Here is a 21,712-nt window from a genome sequence, read left to right on the forward strand (position 1 = left end):
ACACTTTTCTTAAAGAATAACAGCATCATTATGGAAATGAAAAAAAAATTAAAACTGGTGTTAGATCTCCATTAAAATGACCTCAAAACCATCTGTTTTGAAATGCGTGACATCGACATCAAGTGATTCAGTCTCAGATTTTGCTCTCCTTCCCAGATGTGAAGCTCTAGGGCTCTGCTTCACATCTGCCTCTGACTGAGGGATTGTTGGACAAGATGGTTGTTCTTTCTATGAGGGAGACATAACACTGAGTGCATCTGTTCTTCTTGTCACACTTCCCTAGGTTATCTAGATTTTCAGTGTTTATGTGAGTTTACAGACTTGGATACAAGAATTTAAAGGAATTAAAGGAGTGAAAGTATTCTATCCTTAATAGTTGAATATTTGCAGAGCACAAAGGTGAATATATTGGATCAATGAAACTTGAACTCTGACACGCTTGCAATGTGAGTTATCAACATCTTTATTCAGTTCAGCAGAAGTCATTAAGTATTAATTCATTATTAATTGTATAGTAACTTACCTATAAGATGATTTCTAATTAAAACTGAATCCCTCCTGGCAAAGATTTTTGAAGTTTATGAGAACAGATGGCTTTGGATGTTCTTGTGAGTAGAAATTCAATTAGTGGCCAGTTGTCTTCTGACTTCAACAATCTGAAATCAGTTTCCTAATGATTTTTCTTTTGCTTTCTGCATTTAGGCCTCATCAGTGCTAACTACACATCAGTTTGAAATGATGGCGAATTCAACAGAGCGAAATGAATCTCTCAGCAACCTAACAGACATCTTTGATACTGAAAGAGGGAGCTCTTACAAAACAGTTGAAGTGGTCTTCATTGTAATTGTAGCCGGATCTTTAAGCTTGGTGACCATCATTGGAAACATTCTAGTCATGGTTTCTATCAAAGTAAACAGACATTTACAAACTATTAACAACTATTTTATTTTCAGTTTAGCCTGTGCTGATTTGATTATTGGGGTATTCTCTATGAACCTATACACCATTTACATTGTAATTGGCTACTGGCCTATGGGCCCTGTAGTATGTGATTTATGGCTTGCTCTAGATTATGTTGTCAGTAATGCCTCTGTCATGAATCTCCTTATCATCAGCTTTGACCGGTACTTCTGTGTAACAAAGCCCCTTAGTTACCCCGTGAAGAGAACAACAAAAATGGCAGGTATGATGATCGCAGCTGCTTGGGTGCTGTCCTTTATCCTGTGGGCTCCTGCTATTCTCTTCTGGCAGTTCATTGTAGGGGGGCGAACGGTTAGTGAGGGTGAATGTTATGTACAGTTCTTCTCAAATCCAGCTGTCACTTTTGGCACTGCTATAGCTGCCTTTTATCTTCCCGTTATTATAATGACGATTTTGTATGTACATATATCTCGCGCCAGCAAGAGTCGAATTAAGAAGGATAAGAAGGAAACAGAATCAAACAAGGGCACCATTTCTCCTAGTCTAGTAAAAGGCAAAATAATAAAACCAAATAATAACAACATATCAAATGCTCCTGATGGGTTGCCACACTGCAAAATGCAAAATGGTAAAATAACTGGTGATGTAACAACTGATAATTGTGGCCCAGGAGAGGAGAAGGAGCTCTCCAATGAGTCAACTTCACTCAGTGTGGTCCCATCAAACCAGAAGGAGGAAGGAGTGATCCAAGAGAGCAGAAACATCTCTACTAAGCAAAGCCGTTTCAAGATGGACAACTCCAAACTGTCTTGCATAAAGATAGTCAGCAATTCTCAAAAAAGTGACTACTGTGGCACCACAGTAGAAATAGTGCCAGGTAGCAGCAGCAAGAATGGGAATGACAGAGAGATCAGAACAGCTCATAAGATCATTAAAATGACCAAAACCCCTGCAAAGAAGAAGAAGGTTGCTGTAACCCGAGAGAAAAAGGTGACTAGAACCATCCTGGCTATTCTCTTGGCATTTATCATCACCTGGACCCCATATAATGTCATGGTGCTCATTAACACCTTCTGCTCAATCTGTGTCCCCAACACAGTCTGGACTATTGGATACTGGCTCTGTTATATCAACAGTACAATCAACCCAGCCTGCTACGCACTGTGTAATACTACCTTCAAGAAAACCTTCAAACACCTTCTCTTGTGTCAGTACAAGAACATAGGTGCAACTAGGTAAAACAACTATAAGCACAACTTTATGAACATTTTATACATATTGAGGATAGTTACTTTCATATTGTACATCCAGAAATATATGTATTGTGTTAATTGTGACAGATTATGATCAAGTAGACTCCTATATATAATATTGAAAGCACATTTGAATTATATCCATTGAACATATAATGTCTGTTGTAAATCAAGAGTGTGCTGATTATTAGAATGTATTTATGAATGAGCTAAAAGATAAATTGGCCCAAATTTAAACATCATAAAATATATCAATAACATATTCAGTTACAAGTTCTGACTTTTGCAACATTACTCAATATAAAAGGTATTAAAGCTTCATATTAGTGTAACGTAACTTTCTTAGTTTCTTCAAATCAAACACAGGAAGCACCGTGTGGATTGTATGTCTCCTCTGTTTGAAAGAATCTATTTGATTTGTTTAGATGCTAACTCATTCATTATTTTGAAAAGTACATTTGAAGACAGAAAACAATTTCCACTTTAAACAGTAGATGGTTTTCTTGACTTTCTAATCAGTGATGATCAAGTGACTTAGACTGATGTCAATGCATTAAATTAATTCCTCAAATGCTTTTGATCTTTATCAGCATTTAACTCTGCCCTCAAGTTATTCAGAATATAATTGCTTTGAGTTCAGTGTTCACTGAACAACATTAACCCACTGCCTTTATGTAAATTGATCTAAATTACAATCCATAGAATCTTGACAGCACTCTGTTGGTGGCACAGAGCCTAAAAGTCTATAGAAACATACGTAATTAGGTAAATGCCTTTGCAAAGTCCTAAATGCATTTATGTGATTTCTTATTGTATCTTTCCTGATGAAGGGCTTTTGCCCGAATCGTTGATTCGCCTCCTCCTCGGTTGCTGGCTGATCTGCTGTGCTTTTCCAGCAACACACTCTTGTCTCCAAGCCAGTTCTGAGTTTCCATGTGCTTATCTGAGTGAGTCAGTGGGGAACAGAGATCTTTACCTTCTGACATTAGGGTCACTCCCTGGTCATAGGGCAAGAGATGTTCCTGCTATAAAGTACATAGCACTTGAAAAGTTGGAAACCTTTGCAGCAGAATTGTTTAGGTTAAAAAAATGCCAAGACATGATCATAAAAAAAATTATCAATGCAAATGCACTTTCAGAACTCAAAGTTGAAGGTACATTAGGATTCATTTTGGTCATTTTGTGGACTGTTGGCCTTTAATATCTTTCATGCTACTGGTAAGCCAATGATAGAGTATGGTGCATGTTTGGTACAAGTAAAACATTTGACATATAACCCTTCAGTGAAATGAATATGATTAATATATTTGTCAGAAACTGGAGAGTGGAATAAACTGCTCTCCAGTGATCTGTGACCACTCTCCCACAATCTTTCAATTTCAGTACGAACCTCAGCAAAAGCAAAACATCGCAGATACCTGAAATCCAAAATGAAAACAGAAAATACTAGAAATAGTCAGCAGGTCAGGGATCTGTTGAGAGTGAAGCAGAGTTACAGGGCATAATGTTCTTACTGGAGATGGGCTTGAGAGTGAGCAGGGTGTGGAAGTCCTGGTTAAGATGTTGTTTAATACCTCTAACACTTCCCCACAACTTCCAGGTATTCTCTGAGTAGGTGTGAAGGTGAGTAAGGAATTCCCAAGGATATGTAAGGTCATTAATTAAAAGGCATTTGAGATAGTTAAAGATCTGGTACAGCTTCTTTTGACCCTAAATCCTGAATTTCCTCACCATGGATCCTGTTCCCTCCCCTGTTAGCAACTTTCCAGGGTTACCAAAGTGCGTGCACAGTGGGAAGAGTTTCTTCAGTGGAATTGACAAATTGGGAAGACATTGATCAAGAGACTGAATGTGAATGTAAGTTCAGATGGGATAGCTGTAGAGATAGGGAGGACCAGATTAATGCACTGGCAACAGGGATCCAAATCCCCCAATGGCTGCTGTTAGAATTTAAAAATAATTAATTTTTTAAAACCTGGAATTGGAAGCCAGTCTTAGTTTTGGTGACCATGGAACTATTGTTGATTGTCATAAAAACTCATCTGGTTCAGTAAGGATTGAAACTGCCATCCTTTCCCAAACCGGCCTACATGTGTCTTTGGAACTATTTTTATGTGTTTGACTCTTAATTGGCCAAGTAAGATAAAGAGCAATTCAAGAAGGGCAATAAATGATGCACTTGTGAATGACACACAAATCCCATAAAAGAACAATGAAAGTGTGCCATTGTCTGTTTTCGAGAAAGCCCACCACATCTTGTGTGGCACTTACCACACTTTAACGTGCCACCAGCAGGCCATCTCCCAAGATCAAAGATTCTTTCTGCCTTGCAAAAAGTGCTGACCAATCAGGGGCTGGCAGCTTTTTTGTATGCAACAGTGCCACCAGCTAGGTGGCTGTTGCTGGGATTACATCTATCTAGGGCCTTGGATTGTGTTAGTGGCGAGAGGATGGGGAGTGAAGAAACAGTGTGGAAACTGGTCAGCAGCAAGTGAGTTGGCTTCCCATTGGACATCTTCTTTCTGATGCTGCATTCCTCAATCAGACACTGAGTGTCTTTGAATGAGGGAATCTTCGGCGGCCTGCAAGCAACACAGCACAGGATTGTTTGCCAAGCTCCCTGGGTGGTGAGCCATATGCTTGCTGCTAAGTTAATATCCCACTTAAATCCCATAATTGACAACACCATGGGAACACCATTCGCAGATTTTCTCACCTCAGACTTATTTATATTGGGGGAAAAAAAACAAAATAACTGCGGATGCCAGAAATAAGAAACAAAAATAGAAATTGCTGAAACATCTTAGCAGGTCTGGCAGCATCTGTGGAGATAAATCAGAGTTAATGATTCGGGTCTGGTGATTCTTCTTCAGAACAGACAGCAGCTAGGAAAACGTTAGCTTTTATGGAGAAGATAGGGTAGGGTAGGGGGTCAGGAGTAAATGATAGTTGGAGATAGAGCCCAAAGAGAAAGAAGAACATGAGGGCAGACAAAGGAATGGATAATGGCTAGTCTAGGAGAATGAATTTCTGCTTATGCAGATCATTAATGGATAGTGTGTAATAGCAGACCATGTGATAACAAGGCCTGGTGTGTGGGGCTATAGAGGTCTGAAGTGGAAAATGAGGTGTTCTTCCAGCTTGCGCTGAGCTTCACTGGAGCACTGCAGCAAGCCTGAGACTGAGATGTTGGCCAGGGAACACAGTGGTATGTTGAAGTGAGAGACAACTGGAAGTTCAGGGTCTTTTTTGTTGGCAGAGTGTAGGTGTTCTGCGAAGTGGTCACCCTGTCTTCATTTCATTTCCCCAATGTAGAAGAGACCACATCTTGAGCTGTGAATGCAACAGACTAGTTTGAGTGAAGTGTAGGTAAAGTGCTTCACCTGGAAGGTGTGATTGGATCCTTGGATACTGAGGAAGGAGTTTTCATTTTCCACTTGGGAACTCTACAGCCTTCTGGGCTCAATATCAATTCTAACAATTGTAGGGCTTGAGGCATCTTCTCCCATGTCCTTTTCTCAACCCCCACATACCAGGCCATATTATCATATGGTCTGCTACTGCACACTACCATTGTGATCCACTAATAGACTCCATTGGCAGCCATTCATTCTCCTAGGGTGACCTTTAGCCATTCCTTTGTCTGTCTAACTGGTCTTCTCTCTCTTCTATCTCTAGCTATCATTCACTCCTTACCACCCCCTCCCCCCCCCCCCCCCCCCCCCCACCCCACCCTATCTTCTGGATGAAAAGTCACTTTTTCCTAGCTACCACCAGTTCTGAAGAAGAGTCACTGCACCCAAAACATTAACTCTGATTTCTCTCCACAGATGCTGCCAGACCTGCTAAGACTTTCCAACAGTTTCTATTTTTGTTTGTTATTCATCTTGGAGGTTGACAATCCTTCCTGCTGCTTATCCATCTCTGCCATCAGACTCACCACATGTGAGGACACAAGATTCCACTCAATGCGTTTAAGAAAAAATGGTTGTTTTAGGTTTAATAAATGGATTCTAAAATATGGATATATTTAACAAAAAGGCATAAGTCATTTATCTTCTTCAATTAATTTTAAAACAAAAGAACCATTCTGTATTTCCAGATATTGAGTTGTACCTATATTGAAAAATCCTCTGTTAAAATGTGCAGGAGCTTTTTAGTATTAAGAAATTTTCGTAAAATATCATGACTGTTCAATAGTTAATCAGAAATATCCAGTTTAAATCAAAATGCCAAGAAAACTACATTTACTCAAACAGTTTAGCAGCTTGTATTGTTAAGTTCTGAAGTATCTGTGATTTCAAAATGTTGAGACTGTACTAAATTATGGACAAAACAATACTCAATAGAAATGATCAGCACACTCTTTCTGTAACTATGCTGTACTTTGCTTATTGATATTTCTATGAATATTACGTATGTTAGAATGAAAGATCACCTTGCAGAGTGATCACTTTTGTAAAAATGTGCCACAATATAAACTTGTATTTCTATCAGGGTATAGCAAATGAATCATGAACACTATCTTAAGATAGAAATACTATGGGACAATAGGGCTAATGTGAGGTGTTGCTCCACATGTTCCATGTTATTAACTTCTTTTAGCTGTCTACCAACTGTGGATAAATGACATGAAACCAATGCTGTCTTGTGCTACAGGCATTCCATTTTTAACATGTCATTCTTTTAAACATATGCAACAGATTTATAATGACCATGATTTGTGTTCATTAACATCCTCAACTTGTATGTCCTCAAATTATCATAATGTCACAGTTCAATGAAGTTTCCATTCTCTCAAATACTCGAACAAACAGAAATGATTGTTTTGCATTGTAATCTATGAATGAAACAAGATTGTGCATTTGATTAATGAATAGTGCACAGTATTTGAGCATGCTGATATTTAGATGACATTCCCTTGTCCTTTATTTTTATTTAGAGATCAATATTTGCATGAACTGTTGTGTTTTTAAAAACGGCTGGACCAAAAAGGCATGGTCCAGACTGTTATACACTAATGTGCCAACTTTTTAAATACTGGCGAACAGTACCAGTAGAGATGTAGACTTAGAGACCTCACCCCAGAGATTACACCATATTCTGGGAGTGGATCTATGAGGCAAAAGTGATTTGTTTTTTGATTCAGTCACTTACATGTTTGCTCTTGAACTCACAGGGGACATAAATGATCTGCTGGGAAATTTCACTAGACTTGTCAGTATCAGTCCTGACAGTTGAAAAGAACTAAAGATGACTGGAAGCACAACGTGTTTATAGGTCTGCATTGAAACGCCAAAAAAGTTAGACAATGTCCTCCATGGTGAATTTCAAATTATTCGTTATAATCAATACTGACATTAGCATTTAATTCTTTCATTATTTGATCAAAGTTAAAGCAATGTGATATTTTGTTTCCCTTACAGTTTGCATACACTGGTAGATTACTCAGACACTGACTCTTGGAATATACTTTTGTATTTTAATAATTGATCTCATTAGATGCATATATCACACCATTTCATTATGGAACTTTTTAATTAATGATAAATTGTTGGTGTGACAGAATAGAATTGATTATTCATGGTGCCATAGCTATTGATAGGAAAAAATATCAGCTTTATGAATTTATTAAGTATGATAAATTTGTGAAATAACAAAACATTTTAAATGTTTTATGACTAATGAGTGACAGTCTTATGCACTAATTAATGTATCAATTGAAATCTGTATGTCAAATATATATTTATCTGTGTATATTGTATTATCTGTGGGAAGAGAAGAATATATACATATATTTATATGGAGAAAAAGACTGACTTATGTACATATGATGTACAGATATTTATACAGACTTACTTAAATTATTGCACTGCAGTAGTATAGTGGGTAGGGGCACCAACATGTGATAGTATGAAGCTGTTTGATATAGGTTCACTTTGAAATGAGTTAGTAATCAAGCTGAACAAGATAATGGGAGGGTCCACAGTGCCTCTAATGTACATAAAGTGACAGCTATCCAAAAGTGGCATTGGCAATTATTTCAGTAGACATTGCTTGCTGTGTTTTTGTCTACATTTGTGGTGTGCAATTCAGTGAACCAGAAAAGGCTAAGAGGAAGTATATGCCTACTATCCTCCAAAATATTTTCAGTTGCAGTTCTTTTAATTATTTTGAATTCCTTTCGGCATTAGAGGAAAATATCTGCTTTGCTTTTTTAAAATTATTCTTGGGATGTAGACATCGCTAGTGACTATTGGTGATCTCTAGTGACCCCAAGAAAGTTTGATAGAATGCAATGAATTCTTAAGCCACTTCACAAGATAGTTAAGATTCATGCACATTGATGTGAGCTAAGAGTCATTTCTAGGTCAGACTGGGTAAGGGTCGTGGGTTTTGTTCTTTAAAGGACATTCTTGATCCAATATTTCTTCACGATGGTTCAATATCTTCACAGTCACTATTTCTAATTCCAGATTATTTAAGACATAAACTTTGACTTCCTATTCTCTTAAGCATTAATCCAGCTCTTTGGATTACTCGACCAATAACATAACAGTTCCATACTCAATTTATAAAAATGTGCTGTGATGTGCTGTGTCTTTGTCTGTTTAGTTTCAGTGTTTGAGAGTAAATGTAAAGCAATTGATGTTTCTGTAAGAGATTCATGTGTGCATGTCATCATCTGGAAAACATAATGATCAAGGTTGTTTGTTTGGACTTTTCACAAAGAAATTGAGCAGAATTGCTGGGGTAATTTTCACTTCTTTCCATTAGATGGAATGCATAATTTACCCATAATAGGAACTAAATATTTTTAATTTTTATTGCTCCAAACATAATTTAAAAATGGGAGTGAACAGGAGTGGTCCTATAGCTGGTGATTAATGCACTGCATCAGTTTACCATTCAAGCAATGAATATGATGGTTCTCCCTGTTCAGTGCAATTGTTAAATCAGAGATTTAAAAAAAACAGGAATGCACATAATAATAAAGGAATTTGATCTGTTTCATCTCTGTCAATCAGAGACTTTCATTTGTAAAAGTTGCAAAGGCTGAATGCAGTCTTCTTAAAATTCTGGAATCTGATGTAATATCAATAGAATTGATTCTTTTTCCTATGCACCAATGACCTGAATCTAGAATGTTTTGAAAGAGCATTTCAAGAGAGTAGGCTGGTTAAGACTTAATGACTTCAATCCCAAATTACAGTATTGGGTTCTTCTCCAAACTTGCTAACTATTGGGTTGGGTTTGCTTATATTTCTTGTTAAATTTGTCAATCATTGCACAAACATGAAAGGCAAGTATCCATTCTTGTGTATGAGAAGACTTTATTTATGTTTTTGATGATGGTGGAGGCCATGTTAATTTTCACAGCTATATAACCATTGTGTATATAAGAACAGTCATTGCCTAATTAAAGTAAATCTTTTAGATTAGATTAGATTAGATTACAGTGTGGAAACAGGCCCTTCGGCCCAACAAGTCCACACCGACCCGCCGAAGCGAAACCCACCCATACCCCTACATTTACCCCTTACCTAACACTACGGGCAATTTAGTATGGCCAATTCACCTGACCCTGCACATCTTTGGACTGTGGGAGGAAACCGGAGCACCCGGAGGAAACCCACGCAGACACGGGGAGAATGTGCAAACTCCACACAGTCAGTCGCCTGAGGCGGGAATTGAACCCGGGTCTCTGGCGCTGTGAGGCAGAATTGTTGGAGACATTTTAACATGATGAAGCACCACTCAAATGCAAATATTGTTATATTTTCAGTGCTTTGTAAATAATATGATTGTTTTATTAAATTATAAGCTAATGCTGGTCTTCATGTTCCTTTTGGCATCTGTTTCATTATGTTAATAATAACTCATTGGAAGTATTACTTACTATAATAATCAATTAAAATATTAAACTGTGACTATGATAGTTATTTGTTTGTTAAAGAGTACTACCTTAAATTAAAAGCACAAAAAGGCTAAATATGGTCAATGGTATTAAGGTTATACTAAAGACTGATAAGCATGTAAAAATGTACCTAAAAGTGCAAATACTTCAACATGCATCATAAATTACTTTATTAGATGGTGTGGTTTCATTTTCTATGATTAAAGGTGAACATCTAACAATAGGACTGATCCTTGTTAATTTTTTCCAAGGATGTTATGGGGCGAACTTTGACATATCCAACCATACATGGACCTGATTAATTTGAAGTTATCTCCAAATCACTGATGCTGCAGCACCTTCGGGATTCTCCGAATTACACTGCTAAGCTCCATCTTGGTAGTAGGATCCTGCAAGGAGTCTTCCTTGCTTTGAAAATGAGCTCTGTCCTTATGAGAAGTTTGTTGGTGTGCATTCAGTGGCGAGGATGGAACTTTGTTCCTACTGGAATGGAATGACAAAATCAAACAATAAAGTATATGGTGCCTTCTCTTTACCAGGGATGGTCTCACAAAATTCTACTGCCTGCTGCAGGTCAGCATAAGGTGAAGTTGAACACTTTGATTAGATTATGTATTAAAAACACTTGACCCAAGTGCTCTTGTTGGTGAGGCAGACAAAGTGACACAGACTTCGGTTTACAATTCAACTTGAGTTTGCTAATAATTATTCATTATTAAAAACATTATGGGAACATTTGTCAAATTCACACAATATTAAATCTCTATCTCGCTCCATACATCTGAGAAAGCATATTACCCACAATCATCAACATTATTTGAGCTGGTCCATTGGAATCTCCTTCCTCTCTGGTGGAGGGATTGCTCTCTTTGACAAAGCTGCTTCTCGCAAGTCAAGGTAGATCTTCTCCTGGGTCTTCTTGGGTTGCCATATGATCTCCTACCAAGAGTCTTGTTGTGAGCCTTCACTGAAGGAGTGGCATACAGGTGTGTTTTTATTCCCCTTGCCCCAGACCTTCCAGAATGTTTTATGGCCTTTGACCATTGGGTTCATGAGTAGGATTCAAAGCATCCAACGGGATCGCACCAACACCCTTCACACTTGCCATGCCAGGGCGTATAAGGTGCGTTTTCTCAGACATTGGCTGGAAGTCAAGGTGCCAGAAAATCTGATTGATTCTTCTCCATTACAAAGCCCTAGGCTGGTTATAACTGGTTCCTCTGAACCTTTGTGACCTCTTTGACCTTGGTTTTCACTGTTCTCTTTAGCCACCAGCTGATGGCTACTGTTTAAGTTAATTTTGCCTAATTTTCTCTCAGGCCTGATTTCTCTGGCTATGGGTCAATTTCAAATGTTTAATTTTGGGCTCATGATCATTTGACCACAAGGTACATGCTTTCCTGAAGCTGTGAATGCCACTGTTAAACTGAGCCTTTATGCCTTTCAGTCACTCCTAGTTGCAATAGACAGCATGAAACCATAAGACGTAAGAACAGAAATAGGTTAGTTGGCCCATTGAGTTTGCTCCACCATTCAATGAGACCTTGGTTGATCTGATAATCTTCAGCTCCACTTTCTTGTCATTTCTCCATAACCGTTGAATTCCTTACTGATTAAAAATCTGTCTATCTCAGGCTTTGTGACTCACCCTCAACAGTCCTCTGCAATAAGGAATTAAGCAGATTCACTGCCCCCAAGAGAAGAAATTCCTCCACGTATCTGTATAAATGAGTGACCCCTTGCTCTGAGATATGGCCTCTGGTCCTAGAATTTTCCATTTATGGAAACAATCTCCCGGCATCCACCCTATCAAGCTCTCTATGAATTGTACATGTTTCAATAAGGTTACTCTAATTCTTCTAAATTCCTACGATTACAGGCCTAACCTAAGACCATAAGAAATAGAAACAAAAGTAAGTCAATTGGCCCTCGAGCCTGCTCCACTGTTCACTCTGATCATGGTGGATCTGACACTTCTCATGTCTACTTTTCTGCCCTTTCCTCATAACCTGCTACCTCTACTGATAAAGAATCTACTAATCCTAGCCTTACTTATGCACAAGGACTCTGTCCTCATCTACTGAACATATCCTCATAGAAAACCCCTCCATACCTAGCATTAATCTAGTGAAACTTGTCTAGACTGCCTGTATATCTTTCCTTTTTGATTTCCCAGCCTCATTCCCTGAGTATCTATGTTTACACTGGGCATTTTCTTCTCTTTTATATTACTAAATAAGCTCTTACTGTCTGTTTTTATATTACTTGTCAATCTATCCTCCTTCTTCTTCTTAGCAACCTCAGTCAATCAGCTGACTTCAAACAAAATGACTTTAATACTTTCCCAAATTATGCTTTAAAATTAGAAGTATTATGTTTCAGATGTATTGATATTTGTCATGGTACCTTAATTTCACCCTCAATTCACGTTTAACATTGTGTCATTGGCTGATGGTGAAAGAACAAATGCTATCTGCATCAGCTTTAGCTAATGATGTCTCATAGGAACTTGAGCAGAGAAACAATGATATAAATTCAGTGTAAAGTCTTCATTCAAACTCTGATTAATTGAATCAGAGGCCCCCTGAAGCAACATTTCCGCTGCTCCAATAGGTTTTGAGTGTATGGCATCAGACAGCCCCCAACTTTTTTGTTGTTTGCTGTATTCTATGGAACTTTGTTATTCAGAGATGCCAGCACATTGTGCCAACTGTTAAGGAAGATGGTGAAGAGCAAGGCCCACAAAGTTTGCCCATGTTGGTGTTACTAATTGTTAGTCAACATGGACTTCAGCAGTTCAGGAAGGCAGCAACCCCCAAGTCCCCCAAGTGAATATATGACAAAAAGTAAAGAGTTATGACATTAAATTTTACTTAGAGGCAGCACGGTGGCAGCACGATTAGCATTGCTGTCTCACAGCGCCAGAAACACAGGTTCGATTCCAGCCTCGAGCGACTGTCTGTATGGACTTTGCACATTCTTCTTATGTCTGCATGGGTTTCCTCCGGGTGCTCCGGTTTCCTCTCACAATCCAAAGATGTGCAAGTTAGTTGAATTGGCCATGCTAAATTGCCCATAGTGTTCAGGGGTGTGTAGGTTAGGTGCATTTGTCAGGGGTAAATATAGAGCAATAGGGTCTGGGTGGATTACTCTTTGGAGGGTCGATGTGGACTTGTTGGGCTGAAGGGCCTGTTTCCACACTGTAAGGATTCTATCTCTTCTAATTGGAGGATGATCATTGGCTATAATAGTGGGTAAATTGGTATCTCAGCAACCACCATGTGTACCACATGTTTGACAAAATCCACTTCCTTAATCAACACTAATGTAAAGTAATAATCTTTTACCTCACCTGTAACTTCTGACTCCACCAATATATGCAATCTTTGATCTTTAAATAGTCCCAAATCTCTTCTGACAACTCTTTAATCATTAGTTAACATATAGGAAATGATTAGATTCAATTTTGTGTTAATACCTGCTCCATTTTAGTTCTGTTTCTTATCATTATTTATGTTCACTTATTTTCTGTAACTTTATTTGCAATCTGATTCTCTATTGTATTATAAAGCTGATGTCTAATGTGAGTCCATTTTTACTATTTATCTTTCTCTCTGACTGAGCTATCATCCAGAGAACTGTGATGCTGGTTGCTCTTCTCTTTATAGGGAGATACGAAACTGCATCTGCTCCTGTTTAAAGGCCACCCATCCTTTAAATACCTATTTTCCTGGCAGTATTTGACTCCAATTTACGAAAGCTAGAAACCTCCTCTAGTCATTAATATTAGCTCTCCTCCAGTTAAGTACTTCATTCTAAGTTTCTGCTTACTTTTCCATAACTAGATATTTACCAGGATGTTGCTAGGAATGAAGGGTTTGAGAGGTGATCCTATGGAAGTTTATAAAATCATTAGAGGTATAGGTAAGGTGAATGGCAGGTGTCTTTTCCCTAGGGTCAGGTATTTTAAGATTAGGGTGGCATATTTTTTAATATGAGAGGAGAAAGATTAAAAAACAAAGACATGAGGAACAAAATGTTTACACAGAGAGTGGTTTATGTGTGGAATGAACTTCCAGAGGAAGTGATGGATGCGGGTACATTTACAACATTTAAAAACTATTTTGCTAAGTAAATGAATAAGAAATGTTTGAGGGATATGGGCCAAGTGGATGAAGATAGGACTAGTTTAGATTGCGATTTTGGTCAGCACAGACAGGTTGGAATGAAGAGTCTGTTTCTGTACTGTATGACTCAATTTCTCTATAACTGGGTTAAAAGTTATATTATTGTCAAAATTCCTGAGGTGTTACTCTGTTGGGTTTGTTTGGGACTGGTTCTGGGGAAGGTGGCACTATTACAAAATGGACGGTCTACATCTGAACCAGACTGGAACCAATGTCCTTAGGGGAATTTTTGCTACTGCTGTTGGGGAGGTTTTAAACTAATGTGGCAGGGGACTGGGAACCAGAAGAGAAAACAAGTCGGCAGCGAGGTGGAGACTGGAGACTGTAAGGATTATGAAGATAGCATTAATAAAGAGAAGAGTAGGCAGGGAGCAGATGAGCACAAAAGAACAGGTGGCCTGAAATGCATCTACTTTAATGCAAGGAGTATAGTGTGTAAGGCAGATGAACTTAGGGCTTGGATTGGTGCCTGGGAGTATGACGTTATTGCAATCACAGAGACTTGGTTGAAGGAAGGGCATGATGATTGGCAACTAAATGTTCCAGGATATAGACACTTCAGACAGGACATGGAGGGAAGTAAATGGGGGGGTTGGATTTGCATTGCTGGTCAGGGATGATATCACGGCTGTGCTAAAGGAGTACACTATGAAGGTCTTGGGTAGTGAGACAATATGAGTGGAGCTGAGAAATAAGAAGGGTGCAGTTACATTGTTGGGACTGTATTACAGGCCTCCCAACAGTGAGCATGAAGTAGAAGAACAAATAGGTAAACAGATTATGGAAAGATCTAGAGGCAATAGGGTAATGGTGATGGGAGATTTTAATTTTCCCAACATTGACTGGGATACACTTAGCGTTAGAGGTCTGCATGGGTAGAATTTGTCAGAAGCGTCCAGGAGAGTTTCCTAGAGCAGTATGTCAATAGTCTAATGAGGGAAGGGGCCATATTGGACCTGGTACTGGGAAACGAGGCAGGACTGGTGGTAGAAGTTGCAGTGGGGGATTTCGTTGGAAACAGTGACCACAATTCAGTAAGTTTTAGAATACTCATAGATAAAGATGAGCATGGTCCTAAGGCAAGAGTACTAAACTGGGCCAAGGCCAATTATATCAAAATTAGGCAGGAGCTGGGAAATGTGGATTGGACACAGCTATTTGAAGGGAATTCCACATTTGATATATGGGAGGCTTTCAAAGATAGGTTAAAGATAGTGCAGGATAGACAGGTACCGTTGAAGGCAAAGGATAGGAAGGGCAAGATTCGTGAACCATGGATGACATGAGAAATTATAAGACTAGCCAAGAGGAAAAGGGAAGCGTGCATAAGGTCTAGGCAGCTAAGAACAGAATGGGCCTGGAGGAATATTGGAAGAATAGGACAAGTCTTAAACGAGGTATCAAGCGGGCTAAAAGTGGTCATGAAATAACTTCAGCAAGCAGAATTAAGGAGAATTCCAAAGCATTTTATTCATTCTAAGAAGCAAGTGGGTAACTAAAGAAAGGATTGGTCCACTAAAGGATAATGAAGGAAGGCTGTGTGTCGAACCTGAGAGAATGGGTGAGATTCTGAATGATTACTTTGCATCAGTGTTCACTGAAGAGTGGAACATGATGAATCTTGAGATTAGAGATAGAAGTTTGATTAGTCTGGATCACGTTGACATAGGTAGGGAAGATGTGTTGTGTAGGCTAGAGGATATTAAGGTGGACAAATCCCCAGGACCGGATGGGATCTATCCCAGGTTGCTGAGGGAGGTGAGAGAGGAAATAGCTGGGGCCCTGACAGATATCTTTGTGGCATCCTTAAATACAGGTGAGGTGCCGGAGAACTGTAAGGTTGCTCATGTTGTCCCCCGTACAAGAAGGGTAGTAGGGATATTCTGAGTAACAACAGACCAGTGAGCCTGATGTTGGTGGTGGCAAAGTTGCTGGAGAGGGTACTGAGGGATAGGATCTATTTATATTTAGAAAAGAATGGGCTTATCAGTGATAGCAACATGGTTTTGTGTGGGGGAGATCATACCTTACCAATTTAATAGAGTTCTTCAAGGAAGTGACCAAGTTGATAGATAAAGGAAGGGCTGTTGATGTCATATACATGGACTTTAGTAAGGCATTTTATAAGGTTCCCCATGTAGACTAATGGAGAAAGTGAAGCCACATGGTGTGCAGGGTGTTCTAGCTAGGTGGATAAAGAACTGATTGAGCAACAGGAGACAGAGAGTAGTAGTTGAAGGGAGTTTCTCGAAATGCAGAAAGGTGATCAGTGGTGTTCCACAGTGGGGCCACTATTGTTTGTAATATACATAAATGATCTGGAAGAGGGCACTGTTGGTATGATCGGCAAGTTTGCAGATGACGCCAAGATTGGTGGAGTAGCAGAAAGCATAAGAGAATGTCAAAGAATACAGGAGAGTTGGGTGGAAAAGTGGCAGATGGATTTCAATCCAGACAAATGTGAGGAGATGCATTTAGGCAAGACTAATTTTTGAGCGAATTATACAATGAATGGAAGAGCCTTGGGAAAAGTTGATGAGCAGAGAGATCTGGGAGTGCAGGTCCGTTGTACCCTGAAGTTTGCTGCACAGGTGGATAGAGTGGTCAAGAAGGCATATGGTATGCTTGCCTTCATTGGACTGGGTATTGAGTATAAGAGCTGGCAAGTCATGTTAAAATTGTACAAGACATTGGTTCGGCTGCATTTAGAATACTGTGTACAGTTCTGATCACCACATTACCAAAAGGATGTGGAAGCTTTGGAGAGGGTGCAGAGAAGGTTTACGAGGATGTTGCCTGGTATGGAAGGTGCTAGCTATGAAGAGAGGTTGAATAGGTTAGGTTTATTTTCATTAAAAAAAAAAGGAGATTGAGGGGGGAACTGATTGAGGTTTACAAAATCATGAAGGGTATAGAGAAAGGTGGATAGAGACAAGTTTTTTCCCAGGGTGAAGGATTCATTAACATGAGGGCACACTTTCAAGGTGAGAGGTGGAAAATTTAAGGGGGATACATGCGGCAAGTACTTCACACAGAGGGTGGTAGGCGTCTGGAATGCGTTGCCAGCAGAGATAGTAGAGGCAAGCACTGTAGATTCATTTAAGATGGGTCTGGACAGATGCATGAGTAGGTGGGGAGCAGAGGGATACAGATGCTTAGGAATTGACAGACAGGTTTAGACAGTGCACTTGGATTGGCTCAGGCTTGGAGGACCGAAGGGCCTGTTCCCGGGCTGCAAATTTTCTTTGTTCTTTGTTCTTTGTTGTGAGTTTCTCCACTTGACCCAGGATTGGATCCAGCAATGCCTCTTTCTTTGTTGGGCAGGAAACTAAACAAGAAAATTTCCCAAACACACTTCATCCTTCTCTGACATGAACTTAATCACTTCTTCACTCAATATTGGAGGAATTAGATCTCCCATTATCACAACTCAATTGTTCTTGCAATCTGAGTAAGTTCTTTATAAATCAGCTCCTCCATTTCCTTCCCACTATTTTATGGCCTATAAAATACACCAAGTCGCTATTTGCTCCTTCGTGGTTTCTTGCCTCAAATCAGTTGAACTCTGCCTTTGATTCCACAATGATCTTTGGGCTGTAGTAATATAATATTTTCCCAAATCAAGATTGCAATCTCCTCCATTTTTGTTCCATTCCTTAGTTTTCCAGAAATCCTTATATCCATAAATAATGAGTACTCATTTCTCTGCATTTGCAAAAAGGTGAGCTTTACTATTGACATTTGAGTCTTTTACTGGCTGCAGCCTTACCTTTCAGGGCACACTTGGCATTTTCCTGGTCCTAGTGTTGTTAATATATAATTAAGATACTTTAACACGAGGTGTTATCACATGGTTAAAATAAAAGATACAAGCAGTGTTTGTGACTTAACCATTAGCCACTAAAGTCATGCAGAATGAATGACACTTACAAAATGCTGAAGTTATACTTTGTGGATGAGAAGCTGCTTGAAACTGGTTCAAGTCAGATCAATGTTTGCTCCAATAGGTATGCAAATGAGAAGGCTATGTATTTCCCTCTACAGGCCAGGGTGAGATTAACTTTTGTAAAGGTGCAACGACGATATGCATTTATATTGTAACGCAAATTACATCAAGGAAATTCCTGGCCAGGGTCATAGAACAAGAATGGTATTGACTATTTCTGAGAAATGCATTTTGTGAATGATCTCTCTGTCTCATTCACCTTTCCAGATTGCCTTTGGTCTACATGACACACATTCTAATAAACATAGCAGCATTTTCTTGTTAATGAATGTTAAATTACAACCTGCTTCTTTGCACCCACTCCGATCTATTTTACAAGATTAATCGTTGTTTTCCTACCCCCAAGAATTGGACTGTTGTGACAGCAACAGAACAGGTAAATTTTATGCCTTGGCTAAGTCCTGGAATTTTGAAAGGACAATCTGATGGAGAGAGCTTCCTCTAGTACCTCTCTCCACCGCTGGAGATTGAGCCTGCTATCATTGCTTTCTTAGACAATCTGCCACTTTCCAACAAGCCGTCCTCAGAGGTTGTTTCGAGAGGTTGGCTGGTAAGGAAATTGATTTGATTTTACAGAGAAGGTGCGGTAATTGGGAGCCCTGACTAGTGGGGAAGAACATTTCAGAATGGAATAGTGAGAAGGACCATAAGCATTGTTTTCCATTTTCAATTTTTTCTGTCTGATTGAAGACAGCAAAACAGTGAAACCTTCAGCACATGATGGAACAATTCATACACCTGATGAAGGGCTTTTGCCTGAAACATCAACTTTCCTACTCCTCGGATGTTGCCTGATCTGCTGTGGTTTTCCAGCACCACACTCTCGACTTTAATCTCCAGCATCTGCAGTTCTCACTTTCGCCTAATTCATACACCTGCCTATCAGCTGCAAACTAATTCAATGACAGATTTGAAAGTAAGCTACTGCCTTTTTTATTAACAAAACAATCAGAAGAGATCATAATATTTCATCGGCAGCTGCCGTTGTGCTACGTTTCTGCATATTCAATTCACGTTCATTTCTCCAAAGATGCTGCCAGACATGATGAGTATTTCCAGCAATTTCTTTTACTCCAGATTCGCAGCATCTGCAAACTTTTCCTTTTAATATTGTGAATGTTGCCAAGAATACCTCTATAACTGACAGAAGTGATGTTCAGCAGCATGTTTCACATCCAGTAAGTAAAAATGAAAATAATACTAAATATACTTGTTTAATTGTGTGTCTAATTTTAAGACGAAGAAGTATTTGTGTTACGGGGTATATAAATCTTATATATATGGGAGGTTGTCTTCAGACACAGAAATGAAAACCTGCCATCATAGAATCTGTCAGCATAGGAGACCACTCAGCCCACCTTTACAAGGTGCTGTCCAAATCCCTTTCCCTCTCCTAACTCAGCAAATTTGCCCTCCATAAGATTAATTGAATACACAGCTTTCCCTGATAAGATTTGAACTCAAAGTCTCTGCGATACTAGTCCAGAATAACAACTTGTTCACTGCAAAATCCTGCTTTCCCATGTGCATTGATGTTGCCCATATATTTGACTCAGGCACTGCCACTTATTGATTGATACAATGTTGATTGTCCTTTATTATCACTGAGTAATGCTTACAGGAGAACTTCTGAACTTTGCCTTATGTTTCACATCTCATTATCAATAATGTTAACTGGTTAGAATAAGCATGGGAATTCCTCAGCAATTTCATTTTAAGGTAGAGAGACTGATTAAGGGAGATATTTTGTCGACTACTAGGTTTTATTTAATTAATTACATTATCTTATGATCATTTTTTTTCCATTGGCAATGTGTCCTACACAGAAATATCTACAGGACAAAGCTAAGGTTTGCTTATTGCATATGATTGCCATTTCTGATACCCAAATCTCACTTACAATAGATCTAAAACCATGTTATCACAACCTGCTATCAAACTGTAGTGTAAATGCAGTGACAGAGAAATGAGATTCACATCACCATGGAAACTAGGCAGTCTGGTATTGATGATAAAGAAAAACAAATTTTTTTAAAAAATGTCTGGCTTACTCACAATTCTCTGCTATTCACAAATAAAATATACATATAAAATGTTACAAAATTTATCCATAATTCCATATAAATTGAGGTATAGTATCACCTTTACCCATGTCCTGAGTGACCATAATGATAAATGCATTGATTTTACTCAAATCTTTTAGAAGGTAAGATAGCCAGATGTTAACTTAGAATGAAGATGCGTTCAGATCTTGTGATTCCTTCATGAACGTAGGCACTTAATCTTTGTTGGAGCTTTCTTTAAACTGGATGTTGTCTCAACAATTTTATCAGCTAACCTTCAAGGCAGTGATGGATGGGAACAAAATTAATGGTTGTTCTTTTACAGGAAGTAATTTCTTAACCCTTCTCATTCTTTTATGGTTCTAAACAGTAGAAGGAGTACGTTATATAAATAGAATTAAAAAGAACAAAGGAGAATATTTCAGAGCATAGCTAATTATTATAATAATGAAAGAACAGAAGTACACAAGGATGTTTACAATTAAAAAAAATAGATTGGAGGAAGAAGCAATTTATAAAAATAAATTTATATCCTGTCACTAACTGGCCTGAAGATGGGACTATGAATCATCTGAGAGAGTTCTATTGAGATGACTATGTCCCTATCGACACTTCTTCATGAGATAGTTACTTAAAATTGTTTTAAGTAACTTTGTAATCCAAGATGATGTTACTGCTGGAAACATCCGAGAATATATTCCGACTTGTTAGGCCATATTTTGTCTTTTTCTTTAATTTAACAGCGGGCTTTCACTGAAACATAAACACACACAGCTGCAGATTTGATTTTTAACAACAAAAGAGGAGTTTGTTACACAAAAGAATACATAAAATATAATGCAATTTCAAAAAATTCCAATGGAACCCAACGGAGGCCGGGATGTTAAATGTCTTCAAAGCAGAGATTGATAAATTCTTAATCTCGCAAGGAATTAAGAGATATGGGGAGAGTGCGGGTAAGTGGTGTTGAAATGCCCATCAGCCATGACTGAATGGCAGAGTGGACTTGATGGACCAAATGGCCTTACTTCCACTCCTATTTCTTATGGTCTTATGGTCTTAAAATCCCATATGCTCCCCAATTCCATCACTTTACAGTTATTCAAAATCCAGAGGTATTTCCCCTTTCTATCAAATCTGTAGGTTAAATTAACCACCTATTCACAGTTCCACTCTTGTGAGCTATGAAGCATTTTCTTTGTATATCTACACACTGAAAAGTTAAACCTTTCCAGTCTTTTAATAATCTGTAGCATTCTAACCAAACACTCCTAGTCTGGAAGTTTCACAAACTAAACTCTTTCTCTGAGGTGACTCATTCTCATAACTACTATGAACAATCTCTTTTCTAATAGAAACTATAC

General features: G+C 38.6%; 1 protein-coding gene and 2 long non-coding RNA genes across 4 annotated transcripts in view; 2 read left to right on the forward strand and 1 right to left on the reverse strand.

The window, feature by feature from the left end:
• LOC122559633 (muscarinic acetylcholine receptor M2-like) overlaps positions 1 to 5,840 on the forward strand; it is an 83,758-nt gene extending 77,918 nt beyond the window's left edge. The window contains exon 3 of the mRNA XM_043709436.2: positions 703 to 5,840. Within this exon, the coding sequence (XP_043565371.2) occupies positions 736 to 2,160 (1,425 nt within the window). The 5' untranslated portion in view covers positions 703 to 735 and the 3' untranslated portion in view covers positions 2,161 to 5,840. The remainder of the gene's footprint in view (positions 1 to 702) is intronic.
• Positions 1 to 21,712, reverse strand: part of LOC122559634 (uncharacterized) — a 159,715-nt gene that overhangs the window by 69,365 nt on the left and 68,638 nt on the right. The window lies entirely within an intron of this gene.
• Positions 18,736 to 21,712, forward strand: part of LOC148146761 (uncharacterized) — a 47,974-nt gene continuing 44,997 nt past the window's right edge. The window contains exon 1 of the long non-coding RNA XR_015760443.1: positions 18,736 to 19,463. This is a non-coding gene — a long non-coding RNA (uncharacterized LOC148146761). The remainder of the gene's footprint in view (positions 19,464 to 21,712) is intronic.

Source organism: Chiloscyllium plagiosum, unplaced genomic scaffold (genome assembly GCF_037043375.1).
Source record: "Chiloscyllium plagiosum isolate Xiang-an unplaced genomic scaffold, Cpla_swu_hap1 HiC_scaffold_19, whole genome shotgun sequence".
Classification (NCBI taxonomy): domain Eukaryota; kingdom Metazoa; phylum Chordata; class Chondrichthyes; order Orectolobiformes; family Hemiscylliidae; genus Chiloscyllium; species Chiloscyllium plagiosum.